Source organism: Phytophthora infestans, genomic scaffold (assembly GCF_000142945.1).
Source record: "Phytophthora infestans T30-4 supercont1.10 genomic scaffold, whole genome shotgun sequence".
Lineage (NCBI taxonomy): Eukaryota > Oomycota > Peronosporomycetes > Peronosporales > Peronosporaceae > Phytophthora > Phytophthora infestans.
The window spans coordinates 576,249-591,132 of record NW_003303749.1 but is presented as its reverse complement, the minus strand read 5'-3'; the positions used below and the strand labels follow the sequence as shown (position 1 = coordinate 591,132).

The following is a 14,884-nucleotide window of genomic DNA, read 5'->3' as shown; positions in this document are numbered from 1 at the left end:
GTGTCGGTGTCGCTTGCTCCTGTATAGAAAATCTCAGCGAGAAGGGGGGCTCTCGTGTTTCGATATCTCCGAGAGTGGTCGGTGTCGGCGTCGGCTGCTCCTGCGTAGGTACCTCAGGCGAAGGGGGGACCTCCTGCGTCGGGATCTTCGGAGTGATCGGCGTCGGCGTCGGCTGCTCCTGCGTAGGAACCTCAGGCGAAGGGGGGACCTCCTGCGTCGGGATCTCCGGAGTGGTCGGTGTCGGCGTCGGCTGCTCCTGCGTAGGAACCTCAGGCGAAGGGGGGACCTCCTGCGTCGGGATCTCCGGAGTGGTCGGTGTCGGCGTCGGCTGCTCCTGCGTAGGAACCTCAGGCGAAGGGGGGACCTCCTGCGTCGGGATCTCCGGAGTGGTCGGCGTCGGCGTCGGCTGCTCCTGCGTAGGAACCTCAGGCGAAGGGGGGACCTCCTGCGTCGGGATCTCCGGAGTGGTCGGTGTCGGCGTCGGCTGCTCCTGCGTAGGAACCTCGGGCGAAGGGGGGACCTCCTGTACTGGAGTCTCGGGGGTCGGAGTTGGCTCGTTCTGCGTCGGGACTTCCGGGGTATCCTGGTTGGGAGTATCCTGGCTGGGGGTATCCTGGGTAGGGGGTGTTATTGGAGCCGTCGTTCTGCTCGTGGTTACCATCCTCATTTTGTTGATGGTTACCATCCTCGTTTTGCTCATGGTTACCATCCTCATTTTGCTTGTGATCGTCGTCCTCCTTCTGCTTGTGGTCGTCGTCCTCCTTTTGCTTGTGGTCGTCGTCCTCCTTTGGCTTGTGATCGTCGTCCTCATTTTGCTTGTGGTCGTCGTCCTCCTTTTGCTTGTGATCGTCGTCCTCATTTTGCTTGTGGTCGTCGTCCTCCTTTTGCTTGTCGTCGTCGTCCTCCTTCTGCTTGTGGTCGTCGTCCTCCTTTTGCTTGTGGTCGTCGTCCTCCTTTTGCTTGTGATCGTCGTCCTCATTTTGCTTGTGGTCGTCGTCCTCCTTTTGCTTGTGGTCGTCGTCCTCATTTTGCTTGTGGTCGTCGTCCTCCTTCTGCTTGTCGTCGTCGTCCTCCTTTTGCTTGTGGTCGTCGTCCTCCTTTTGCTTGTGGTCGTCGTCCTCCTTTTGCTTGTGATCGTCGTCCTCCTTTTGCTTGTGATCGTCGTCCTCATTTTGCTTGTGGTCGTCGTCCTCCTTTTGCTTGTGGTCGTCGTCCTCCTTCTTGTCCTTTTCATCCTTCTCGTCCTTCTTCTCCTTCTTCTCCTTATCATCCTTCTCGTCCTTCTTCTCCTTCTGCTCGTGGTCTCCCTCCTCCTTCTCGGTCTCGTGTCTGGCCCTCTTCGCCCTGGTTTTTTCTCGCCCTGGCCTGGGGGTGTTTCTGAAACACTGTAGATATACGTCCTGGTTGGCCCTGGGCTCGCGCGTGTTTTCTCCGCCCTGCGAATCACCGAAGCCGCCACCAGCACCCAGGTTACGTTCGAGGTGCAGACTCTCTACGTGTTGTCGGTCTTCACATCGTTGGTGCTGTCGGTCATCCATCCCCAGGCGGCGTCAGTAGGCGACGTCGTCGAGGCGACAATCGCCGCAGCTAGCGCAATGTGCGCAATGATGCGGGAGATCTGCATACTTGCTTGAAGCTTGAAAGGTGTCGGATAGTATTGGAAGTAGGCTCCCAATTAGCAAATGTCGTTTGCTTGGCTCGGCAAATTGCTGAATGACCTTGAAACCTCCTTGTCCGAAGCGCGTGTACCTGTGGGACACCTGCTTCCTCTGTCAACCATATCCTTTACGAACAGCACACCGGCTTTGTTCAGAAAGGGGGTAGAGGAGCTCGTCGCGTTGATGTGAATGTTGCGCAGGAATTTTTCTTCCTGGAGCGTGTCCGAAGTCAGGCGCAACCTTTACATTGGCTCCCTCTACCTCAGCTCCCTCGTGCGTGACAAGTCTCTTCGTACAAGCCGTCGTGTGCAACTACCGCAGGCCACTGCGATACCTATCGTAGGGTAACTCCAGCTAATTTTAAAACGCAGCTCACTATAATAGGTAGGAAGTTTTCATATTTAGCTGTGATTTCGGTGGGGGGCCTGTTCTTCTTAGTGAGCTGGGCGGATGTTGAATTTGACATACTGTACATTGTACAAAACCTGTAGATTTCGTTGAGGTTGCGTGCTAATCTTGCACGGATTTTGATGGGGAGGGGGAGAAAGGGAGAAACTAACGAGGGCCCTCGCACAAAAGGTACACGATTGGGATAGGCAGAGGAGATAGTCAGTAAGTACCAGTATAGTACCGGTTATAAAAACCGTTCCCGTTTTAAAAACCGCTCCCGTTACAAATTGCGTTCCCGTTACAAATCGTGTTCCCGTTACAAATCGCGTTCCCGTTACAAATCGTGTTCCCATTACAGCGAGGCCGTGGGGGTATGCAGGAAGAGAACCTTACTTAGATCAGAGAGGGATAAACGTCGTTTAAACACATTCGTAATTCCGTCAATACATTGTGGATGACACCAAACAACAAATCGCAGAGAAAACAGGTATTTTTTACATTGTTTGTGTTTGTGTTCACAGGGTAGAACGTGTGAATTGCGGACGCAATACTACCGTTCTTGTCTAGATACTCTAGTACCCTCAGCTTGTGAGAAGCAGTGTACGCCGTAATGGTGTTCGTTGGTACTTGGCGGCCCTTGCCACCAGGTAGGCGAGGCCTCCCCTTTGGGCGTTTTCGTTGCGTTGGGCTCATCTGCGGCTTTGAGAAGTGAGACCAGTACTAGATAATGTACGCAAATTACTGGTTGTCAAGCCGTGTAATTGATAACTAAGGATGCACGGCTTTCTTTTCCCACTCAGCGTTTGGCGGCTTCTGATTGGCCACATTGAAGTGTAATTGATAACAAAGAGTAATTCATAACTAAGGTTACTCGGTACACACAAAGATCTGAGGTAAAAACGTGACGTTTTAAGGGCTGAAAGGATTAATTTAGACGATGCTCACTAAATAATGAAGTAATTCCTGATATCGGCAGTTTAATAGTTAATTTACACGAAGGCTTTTTGTTTTTTGAGAGACTTTAGTGGACCTCCACAGGCGATTCTGTAGCTGAACTACATGACATCCTCGGAGATACCGTTAGTACAAATACCGGTACTTCGTATTCAGAAGTCCTGAATCAGGACTCCTCAGTGAATCAGGAGATGAGGTCGTCTTTTCTGTCTGTGTATCGTTGCATTGTGCAGCATCATTAAAGAGTCCAAGATTGAGTTGAATGCTGCATGCTTTGTATTTGAGATAAAATACGAGCCTCCATTGAAAGGTATTAATACCACAGAGGTGCAGACACGAGGACACGCTGCGTTTTAAACTATTGCCATCGAAAAAACGCGCTGTCCTCGCCATCTAATAGATTTATTGCAATGACACACGCTCCGTACTGTAGAGTGTTCGTGTGAACAGTTCACGCGAGCTAATCTGAATTGGATGGCCGCATTGCACCACAATTGCATGTAAAGGCTCTACGAAGGTTACTCGAACTCTCTGGCAGAGATTTGAATGGCGTTAGTGCACCCTTAGCTACAACAACACGACAGGCTTGGAGCACCTTTATTTTAATAAGCCACTTGGGCGCCCTTAACTGCAAGCGTTAGGGCGCCCTAAAGCCTTGGGCGCCCTTATCGCTAAGAATAAATAGCCGTATTTTAAAAAAATGATGCGAAGTATCACCATAAGCGTTATTGTCAATCTTGTCGGAGATGAAGAAACGCATTAACACATAAGAAGAAGAAGACGAAAAGCACAAGTAGTAAAGGGAAAGCGATATATATATATTTATTGTTTAACAAAACCACGAATGGCTACAAGATTATTGTGGAAGCAGCATCTTACTAACCTCTTGGTCCGTCTTCTGCTTTTCCGTCAATTTTTCTCACTGTGTGGCACCAGCTTCATCGTGCACAGCAACAACCAGACTTGCGGCCTACACATGATGTACTGTATGTACTTCACAGTACATGTGAAATACATGTATAATGCATGTTTTATTTGAAAAAGTATACTTCTAGTACCGTGGTGGTAACTCTACAGTAGTAAGGAGTCGCTACAAGAGTTATGAGAACTAGGTACCTTCCAAAGTGCATTTGCAAGATGTGCCAAACGATGCCTTGCCCTTAACGACATCGGTACATGTGCATATAAGACTTCGTATTGTTTTCCAAGCGCTTCGCTTTAGAATGCATCTTCGTCGCGAGGTGACGGGTGCGAAGTTCACTCTTGATGATTACCTGTCGCGTCCCGTGAACACTCTTTTAATACACTGCACTTCAGCACAGTATGCACGAGCATCTTGTATGGATACAGTGAGGCAAAAGTCGCGTTGTCGTCGAATACCGCTCCGCAAAGTATCCTGCTGCACTAGGACCACAATACAGTACCGGTAGTACAGACTCCGCCCAGAAACTGAAAAAGGTGGAACTTCTAAGCTCCAAACGATACATGTACAGTATCAAGTAAGCATAGGCTATAAATTCTTGCAAATCAAAAGTACCACATCTTTTCTGGCTGAAAAAGGATGAAGGTAGTATGACCGCATTTGCGAGGGTATAGGATTTCAATTTTTGGGCAGAGCTTGAAGTACAGTGCTGCTACAGAGCTGTACGACCAAATTATCGTGCACCGTAAGTAAAAATCCCACTGGTTCTATTAGCATGTAAAAACTTGAATTGCGAAACGACAGGCGAGCCATTCGCTTTAAAATAGAGACTATTATACTGTTGTGACGTTTTCAGAAACTACAATCCAAATAGCGTGAGATCAGAGAAAAAGCCGTATTGTATACGGTAAATAGTCGTGGCTAAGTAGGGTAAACGGTGTACATGTAGTGCAGCCAATACAGTACAGTGTTTATTGATGATTTTTCCAGTGAAAGTACTACACCTTTGCCAATCCAAGTTGGCAGCAGTGTAAGAGCGTGTTCACTACGATACTGGAGATCAATCAACGAGTAAACTTTTCCTAATAGATGATTGGTCAAAACTGTAGCAGTAACAACAACACAACTGGAGAGCTTACCTCGTCTCCTTTCTAGTTACATGAGGTAGAGAGGGTTAGAGACGGATAGAGATAGGTTTCACATTCTCAGACGGCTGTCTTGCTTTCTGCAACTTGTGATCCCGCACCACCAAGACCCAAAAAGCAGATACGCACCGTGACAGTCCTGGACTTCGAGCCCATGATTCCGTCCGCCAGTTGTGAGAGTTCGTTTAAAGCCAACCCTCGATGCACCAAAAAAAAATGCGTATCACTAGTTTGCTTCACCGGCAGAATATTTTTGGCACTGCAGTCAATTCCAAGCGATTCTTCTACAACAAGAAAGTGGCTGCAGCGCTCTACGTTTTAGGGTCGACTGGAGGATATCGTGCTCCACACAGCAGCGAGCTGTTTCGAGCTCCTAGTGCCCTGAAAACGATGTTTCATCGTCACAAAACGCACAAGTAATAAGGTTTCCGCTACCTTCGACGTCCATGCGAATACTGGCTGTGGTGGTGCGTCGGAAGCAGCCTTCTTCGCTCGCTTCTTGCATCTCTTCGACTGCAGGGAGGCAGGTACAAGGGCTGCGTCGTCCATTGAGGTGCTAAATGCCGAAGGGGGTATTGGCGTTGCCGGTGGCGCGCCGTCGAAGTCTGGGCGAGAGACACAAAAGTGGCATGCGCGTCGCCGGCACTATCAACACCCTAGAGCTGACTCTCGAGGCTTGACATCACCGATATTTCTTCCAGAGCTGCTTCAAACGTACATACCAATGGCGACAACGCTTCACCGCCGTGGGGACCTGCTTCAGCGCGCGGAGCAGCCCTCTTTGGATACGTTGGCATGACTGGCAATTTCCGACTGGTGTTGCACCTATTCGATTGGTTGAAATTTAGCTAGAGAATTTTCTGTGGCGGGCAAACCAGAGATGGAGATTGATCTGCTGCCTCCATCTCTATCTCTAATATCGTAGTGAAGACGCTCTAAAGCAAAGGGGATTGTCCCGTCATTACCGATTTAAGCTTTTTAAGAAATAGAAATACCAAAAAACAATCCAGACCAATGTAGATTTAGTGTAAAGCAAACAATGTGTGTGGATGGATACGGCAGTTGTGTTCGGTCGGAAGGACACGCCTTAAACTTTAATAAGACCACTTCATGTACTACGTAGTATATTGTCTATCGCCACGAGCGCGAGCGCTCCACAGCTGCCGTTGGAAGCGGACGGAGGCTCCGTCTAATAGTGGAAATCACATGATGCTGCTTGTCAAACCCTCGTACAGGTCCCTAAAATCTGCTCGCTGAAATCTTCTTGCCGTTCATCTATGAAATCTTCTTGGCGTTCCCGACTAAGCGTCGAGGCCAAAGCGGCCCAACATGGGCAATCGATGGCGAGCCACCCTCTGAGCAGGCGTTCTTGCCGTTCTTGAGACGCGAGCTCACTGCTCAAGAAGACGGCGGCGATGTAAGCGCGCGGCAAAAGTTGCTACGTGACTTATCTTTACCAGAATTGCAGAGATATTTTGAGCGATGACTTTCTTGGAGCCTTACACGATAATGATTTCAAAGACAGTGCTGAGGATGTCAGATCGCTGAAGAAATCCAGCATCATTTCTTTCATGAGAGCCAGCAACATTTTCTGTCCATACGATACGCATCGCGCAGATGACTTTGAGATATTTCTACTCTCGCTTACGAATCGTACTGGAGGACAGCCTGGTTAGTCGATGAGCGAACTCATGCGGTCATGCTTGTTTCATCTGTAGTGAGCTCAAAATTATCTCGCTCGCCGAGGGCCTTGTGACTACTAAGGCTGTCAAGGCCATAGCCAAAGACGTCAAGCCTTCTAGGAAGCGCACGGCTTCAAAGTCTCCACTCCGCAAGGAGAAGGAGATTGGTTACTCCTATCGGAACCTCTTCGGTTCCTCGGATGAAGAGGACCAGGAGAAAGAGAAGGGTGCTAACTATGAGCCCCGAAGGTCATGAACGACCTCGACCAGCAGGAGGACTTCCAAGCTGTCCAGCGCATGCGTGGGGGGGCGACACTTGCCAGCCAGGGAGCTGTCATCCACTCAAGAGGTTATTAGCCTGCCGAGGAGAGCTCCGGGGCTGACCTCTTTCTGGCGACTTTCGTCGTTCCCCGTGAACTCATCGGCGGCCACACTTCTAAGGGCGTTTACGAACGTGTCCTCATCCAGAAAGAGATGTTGTTCGTCAAGACTGGCAGGCAACCTGGTGCATGCTTCTCGCGCCGCCCCGAATCCCTCTTAACCCCTCCATTACTAGAAACCCCCTGCATGAACCGCCTATATTACGTCGTAACTTACGACTTCATTTATGTATTGATTTTACTATGGACGTGCCCTATCCACGTCAGGATTCATAGGGATGGGTGTATAAGTTTTCGGGGGATTCCGGATTCGAAGTCGTCAGTGTTACGACTTACCAAGTACACTGGCGGTCTCAAGCCCCATAACTTACGACTTTGTGAACTAGAAAGCCAATTTATGTAGCAACAGCTGATGATGTGCAAGCTGATCGGAACGCAAAATACGTGCACTCTTCAAGTTATCTTATACTGTCGCTTCCGTTTCTTCTACTTCGCCGGCGTGTAGACGCTTAGAATCAGCTTCATTGCTTAAGGTGACGAGAAGCTCACGGCGAGTGGGATTTCTAGAGTCAACCTTACCTACACGACGGATCGCAATGCGCCTGCCCAGACTTTCAGGAATTGAAGCCCCACTCTCAAAATCTTCATGCCAGATTTGGTAACAAGTCTTGGGCAAACCAGCGTAGCTACGACGTGCCTTTGGGCAAAGGAAGCACTTTGCATCGAGCTGAGAGAAGTCTTCGCAATAATAAGTAGTCTGGAACGACTTCTTGCGTTCGCCTCTGCGAAGCGCACAAACCTTGCATGCTCTTTGGCGGCGCTTTTGAATACCCGACACCGTCACCCAGTCATCAAACTGGAGATGAGCGTGACCTTCTTGCCGACGGCGCTTTCGCGAGCGCGATGCTGGGGAGGGCGTTTGGGCTACGGGCTCGGCGAGGTCTTCGGGATTCAGTTGAAGTAGTTGTTTGTGAAGTGTAAGATACCAGTCTCCGCGATCCTTTGGAACGCGCCGTTTGATCATGCACGTCTGCTTGTAGGTTATGTAGGCGTTTACTAACGCCAAGTCTAAGAAGCCCATAAACAGCGACTTACAGTATTTCGCGAACCGAAACGCTGTCTGGATCGAGGATGACTGGAGGCGGAGCTGATCGTGCACATCAACTCCGCCCATCCAGCGCTGGTTATCGCTTACAAGCTTTGGACATTTGATTGTAGACGATCCCACTCCTTTGATATTACGGTGAATAGTATCTTCAGCCATTACCGGGCCCGTGGCTAGGTAGTGTACGGGCTTGCGGTCCCACCATTGGCAAGCAAGCATGGTGGGAACCGCAATAGCACGCGAGAAAGAGAATGTTCCACGCTCAATCCGACAAGGACGAGTCTTGTGATGTTCGACAATGCGCTTATCATACCCCACACGGTCGATCTGTATCGTTTCCAATACGTAGATGCTCATTGTGAGAAGCTGGATAGCCAGCGCTACCGATGTATAAAATCGATCGATGACGACAATGCGGAACCTCTGTGGACGTTCGACAAGGACAATCTTCACATTACGGACTTACTAATAACTTAAGGGCTACTACATCACATTCACCTGCGTAAGCATTAGTAGTGATACTGCCCGATGAAATAAATGATTCTAGACGTACCAATGAAAGACTGACCGCTGGGCGAAGAGTACCTCCACTTGTTTAAAAGCCCTGAAGAACGATTAGACGTCCAGCCCGCTGCCCGGAGCTGCCGCCAAAGGTGCGTGAAGTCAACGGCCCGCACAGCGTCGGCGACCGCTGTTTCTCGGGTAGCCGCGCTTACCGGATTCTTGCCATGCTGGCTAATTCTGGAATGGCCACCAGCCACTGACCTGAGCTGAGCTGAGGACTCATCACATGATAGCGATCTGCAGCACACACATCTTTTCTTTATCCAGTCCAGATTTGACCTCTCCCAGCTTATATTTGTTCTCGTAGATTTTAACTTGCTTTAATTATGGTGTACGTTTTTTTTCGAGCCATTTGCTGTTTAAGCCTTATTCTACGTCGTAACTTACGACTTTCGCCCTTCACAAAGTCGTAAGTTACGACGTTGGTAGCGGAGGGGTTAAGGATGTGACGACTTGTCGTCAGAAGTTCGAGAACCGGGGTGGTTTCTACACTCTTTGGGTCTACCCCTGGGCTTCTTTCGAGAACTGTCCGAACTGGAACTCGTGTGAGAGTATGTTCTGGGCGTGGCTTGAATTTCTCAAGTACTCACCCTCGGAGTTTCGGGAACTCCATGAAGTTCAGCTGCTGTCACGCATTCTGGACCAACTTGATCTTCGTGTCCGGTTCGCCCACTTGGTCAGCATGCGCATGCTGCCAAAAGGCCTTCTGAAACGCACCGCCTCTGACGTTCACGATGAGCGCGGGTACGGAATGTCGTCAATGTCCGTACCCCGTTCGGGCAAGAGGCCCCGAACTGCGTACGAAGCTGCCATCGCTTCTGTTCCCAGATTGCGACAGCCTTCGGGCAGTCTTTTCAAAGCCATTCAATCGGCTCACACGAGTTCTCGGAGTGGGCCTAACCCCTTTACTTCACGAGGAGCTGGCACTATACGCGAAGCTGCCACTCCTGGAGAATTCGCTCCATGTGATAATGGACTTCTCCGCTCCGGTCAAGCAAGGGCGGAGGTGTCCTCGTATGAGAACGAGAGCCAGGCACCTCCGGAGCGCTACTTCTTTCCGAGTGCTCCGCCTGTGGGTCCGACACAATACCCTGAGGCTGGTCGCCTCCGTCAATGCGTCCTCGTGCTTGAGATTGACCTTAGTCTTGGGACTGGCGGTGATGCTACCGCCCAGACTGGGAATAAGGACGTGCTCGCTCGTCTTGCGGGTCGCCCGGGCCAGTTGGAGACGGAGGTCTCGACCCTGCATCAGCGGGTGGACCGCCGGGCCTCTTCGTCCGATCTTGACGAGGCCTTCCAAATGATTCTGCGTGTTAAGGTTATGTTGCAACGTCCGGAGCCCTCCCAGCCGTTCGCGTATGGTGCGTACTCGACGTACCTGGCGAGCTCGGCGTATGGCTCTGGGGCCCGTTTGTACGGGACCCCTCCGGTGTACGGTCTCGACCGCAGCCTTGCTGTTCAGCGTGATCCTTTAATGCCTGCTCGTCGACGACTGTGGTCGGACCTCGCTTCGAGGAGTTGGGCCAAGGTGGGTCTGCGAGTTAGCAACCCCCTGCGGATCATAGTACCGCTCAAGACGTCCAACGTAGAACATCGGGTGCCTCGTCATTGACTTAGCCAGGTCAATGGTGTACAACGCACCATGGCTGGTCAGAACCGCGGACGGTCTAATGAAGCAATGCTTCAACTTGTTGCTGCCGACAGAGTTGACAGTGTCTAGTGATAGGTTTCTTGTGTCTAATAACACTAAATTCCCACTTGAAACACAGTTAAGATTCCTCTTTCATGTTTGTTAGAGTACTTCGTCTGTCTGTCCTGGGCCACTGCCATTGCATCGCGGCCCTGCTGATCACACTCAGCTTGGAGCCCACAACGAACTTACTTGTTTCCGTAGCGAAACTGGTCTCACATCTGAGATAAGAGCTTTCCGATCATCTCCCCCACTTCGAAAAGAGGATGCAGCGTCTCCTCCAAGGGTGAGAGGCACTCTGGGGTGGCGGAAGTCATTCAAGTAGAGTGGCGTGAACCCCGTGGACGCGTGCTTCGCGTTGTTGATCCTATCATAGCATCTGGAAGTTGCGTCGACCACATACGTGGGGGTCAATTGAGCGACGCCAAGCGGTGTAAAGCTACTATGTAGTGGTGCTGTCGCTAAGGGTGATGCAGACCACGATGGAGGCGTGGCTTCGAATCACAATGCCGCTTGTTCTGCTCGGATGAGGGAGGTAGCCCACAAGGAACGAAATGTGGATACTTCCTTCTTGGTGGGGTCACTGCGGTCAAGTGCGGCTCGAATCAAGATCAGTCGAAGCTGTCTGTCAATGACATGTGGCTTGTGCAGAGCTCAAGCAATATCTCAATTCTTACTCTGCAGTTCACGACTAACGATTCGTTGAGGCTCTCTGTTTGCCCACTGAGCGTTGTAAGGGGCGGAGAGCGTGACCACCCCGGCCAAGACGGACAACGTGGCGCCGGCAGTGTTCGTGAGCGAGACCAACGTGGTGACGCTGCACGGGGTGGCGTTGGCCGGGGCCGGGCTCACGACTACACTGCAAAATCGGCTGCTACCAGTATTGGCGACAGTGACGCCGGGCAGAAGATACACGAAGCACCTGCTGCGCAAGGTGAGTGCTGCGCTAAATGAGGAAATTTCCAGCGTGTGCCAGACGAATGTGTGTTTGGGCTGTTTCATTACGTACGTCCAGAAAGCGTTGGGCGTGGCGAAGAGCGTGACCACCTCGTTCAAGACGTACAACGTAGTGCAGCGCGTCATGGCGCTGGCTGTGACCATTTATATCAGGAGGCATAGACCGGACCACGGACATGATGGACGGGGATATTAACATTCCCGAAGCTGCTGCCGACGAGCACTCAATAACCGTACGATCCTCACGACCACGAACGCGATCGTACACAGTATCAATGTAGCGGTGGTCATTTGTCTATTGGGACACGAGCGGGAAATGTGGCTTCATATTCAGTACTAGACGACCGTATTGGCAATTGTTTCGAACAAGAGATACTTCACTCAGTGAATGTAGGTGGTATTCCTTTTCATAAGCTAGAATCAAAGGTAGGAATGCCTATAATGATGATGTGGAACCTCAATCCAGATCTAGAATTGTGCAGACTTACATGGTTTCAAATCGTGGCCCTCAAGCCGCATATTATTTACGCCACAATCGTGACAGGTATCTTTGGCTGACTGGCGCACGAGCGGAGGAGAAGGCAGAAAGTGTGTGATTTTAGGCGATTGTAGCTGGCCAGTTATGCTGCGAAATTTAAATATCTAAAAGAAAAAGAAGAGTGGCGACAACAGACGTGATCGACCGTTGACGTACCGAGTTCAATTTGTCACTGTTATTGGGTCAGCGATGCCGTCGTGACTGCGAAAAATGTCAAATTCTGCTATAGAGTCAGCGTTGCCGTCGTGGCTGCGAGTACAGTCTTGGCTGGTCGTTGAACAGTCTTTGCAGCCACAAGCATTGAACTGAGTACGGCGTGCTCGACATTACGTGATACGTGTACCATCAAATGACTCGCATGTGAGGAATATAAGGTAGAAGTTGTAGGAATTGAGCTATGCAATCTAAGGCGCAGACGTAGCTTGTTACATCGATAGGTGTATCAATCGAGGTACCACGAAGGCTACAATCCTGGCTGTATGCAGACATTTGGGCTGTATCCATGGATAGGTAATATTTTTAACATACACAGGAAAAGGTACCGTATAAAAGATCTGGAACTACAGTTCGTAGTCAGTCGTTGGCCTTCTCTGTTAGATTTGAAAAATATCGGTGAATTCACCATTCGAAAAGTCAATTCTATAAGGCTATTCATTTAAAACAGTATGCGCTAAAATTAAGTAGAGCACACCAATGAGACTTCGAATTAATCCCTATACTACCTACATGAGCTGCGGTGCTGGCACTTGATATTGCTTAAAATTCAACGGCGAAAGATACTTAATTGTCTTGCCATAGGTTCGCTTGACTCTCGTCGAGCGAAGCTGAAGCCCTCGTTCAGCGCTTAGTTTTCGCCATGCGGCGAGCGATGTAGCCTCATGAACTTCTTTGGTGTGTGCTCCTCAAAGTTACGCATACATTTTCAAATGAACGGATCATAAATCATTGCTTCGAATCCATGACTCGAGGCTTACTAATATACGCAGGTAGATCACCGAGAATAATTATTCTATCAGGAAATGACAACAACTTGTTTTATTACAAAATTTGGTTGCTTTTTAAAAAGATCAATAGTGTGTGACTACTCTATTTTTTTTAGCTACCGTATTCCTTATGTGATTGGCGACGCTCGGTCATTAGCGACAAATCCAGCAGCCAATCAAATTGATTTAAATTTCGTGTCGTCGCGCTTTATGTGCTTGGCGACCAATATAATTTTAGCATGTTATATAGTTTTTTTTATGCAGGTATCTTTTATGCTGGCAGAAAGGCTGGACCACCTCAAGAATTTGACTGTCGCCAATCACATAAGGAATACGGTAAAGTAGCCACACATTAACTTTATAGTTGATCTTTTCATTAAAAAATTAACGCATTGGCAGTCTACCGGACCTTTTTTGCATTTATGGCATCTACGATATGATAAAATGGATTTTTAACTAATAGCAGAAGTCAATTCACCCAAAGCACATTCCTAATCTAGTCAGTTATAGCTTTACTGATTTCGCTAAAAAAAAATAGCTATTTCATTTAATCTGCCTATTTTTGGAAGCTCAATCGAAAAAAGCTACGTCGTGAAAAACAAGTCTAACACCAATTTGAAAGCCAAATTGGTGGTGGACTTGTTTTTCAGCGAGGTTTTATTCTGCTTCTGTAAAGAATTAGAATTAAACCTCGCTCAAATTGCTATTTGGGAGCAAGCCTAAATAGTTTTCGAGCATTTCAATTCTCTAGTACAGTAGGATAGAAGAAAGACACCAAAAGCTTGTTTTTTCAACAGCGTTGTCGCAACAGTAAGCTTACACCAAACTTTTGGTCCTTTATATTGTCCTACGGCTGAGCTAATCTCGTAACTGGCACGTTTGCTCAAGCTCGGAGACTATGTGGCGAGGTGGACCACAGAAGAGGAACAAGAACTTAACAGCACAAATGTTCCTTTGCATTTGCTTGTCGTCGTCAAACAATCACTACAATTAGTACCCCAACTGCTTCTCAAGGCTTCCACTAACACGCAATTACGCCTGTTGCTGAGGCTGATCTTGCCCTCCACCGCTCTGCTTCTCGTCACTGCCCTTGTTTTGGCCACCCTCCTTCTTTTTGCCACTTTCTCCTTGCTTCTCCTCGCTCTTCTTGCTCTCGTCGCCTTCCTGCTTTTCACATCCCTTATCGTTACCCTTATCGTCGCCCTTGTCGTTGCCTTTGTCGTTGCCCTTGTCACTGTCCTTGTCGTCGCCCTTGTCATCGCCCTTATCGCCATCTCCCCCCTGCTTTCCATCATCGTCTTTCTTTTCATCTTCTTCAGTGTTCCCGTCGTCCTGCTTTTCATCTTCGTCAGTGTTGCCATCATCTTCACTCTTCTCCTCCTTTCGGTCTTTTTTATCGTTGTCATATCATCGTCACCACTGTCCTTCTGCTTGTCATCATCGCCATCCTTCTTCTTGTCATCATCATCATCGCCATCCTTCTTCTTGTCATCATCATCACCGCCATCCTTTTGCTTGTCATCATCATCGCTGCCATCCTTCTGCTTGTCATCATCCTTTTTCTCGCCCACTTCCTTGCTCTTGCCCGAGCTGCTACTCTCCTGGGTCTGACTGGCCCCCGTTTGCGTGGGTGAGTTCTGCTGCTCTTCAGATCCGCGAAGACTGCCAGCGCCAAGCCGACGCCCAAACTGCACATGGTTGCTCTTCTCTTGCATCGTCAAGCCCCACGATGCATCTGCAGGCCCAGTGATCGAAGCAACAACCGCTGCGGCTAGCGCGATGACGCAAGTAATCTTCATGGTGGTGGTTGGGTCGGGTAAATAAATAGCTTGCTTAGCTACAGGTCAATTGGAAATTCTTTGGCTCGGCAAATTGCTGAATGAGCTCCAGTTAGTCAAGGTGCTCTGAGAGATGAG

General features: G+C 49.3%; 2 protein-coding genes across 2 annotated transcripts; both read right to left on the bottom strand.

The window, feature by feature from the left end:
- Positions 1-425: 425 nt before the first annotated feature.
- Positions 426-1,538, bottom strand: PITG_06805 (carbohydrate-binding protein, putative; the record flags this gene model as incomplete). Its single annotated transcript, XM_002904747.1, has 1 exon — positions 426-1,538. The coding sequence occupies one exon, from the start codon at positions 1,536-1,538 to the stop codon at positions 426-428; it is 1,113 nt and encodes a 370-aa protein (XP_002904793.1).
- A 12,326-nt stretch (positions 1,539-13,864) lies between these two features.
- Positions 13,865-14,767, bottom strand: PITG_22808 (uncharacterized protein; the record flags this gene model as incomplete). The annotated part of the gene is made up of 1 exon (XM_002904746.1): positions 13,865-14,767. The coding sequence occupies one exon, from the start codon at positions 14,765-14,767 to the stop codon at positions 13,865-13,867; it is 903 nt and encodes a 300-aa protein (XP_002904792.1).
- Positions 14,768-14,884: the final 117 nt, after the last annotated feature.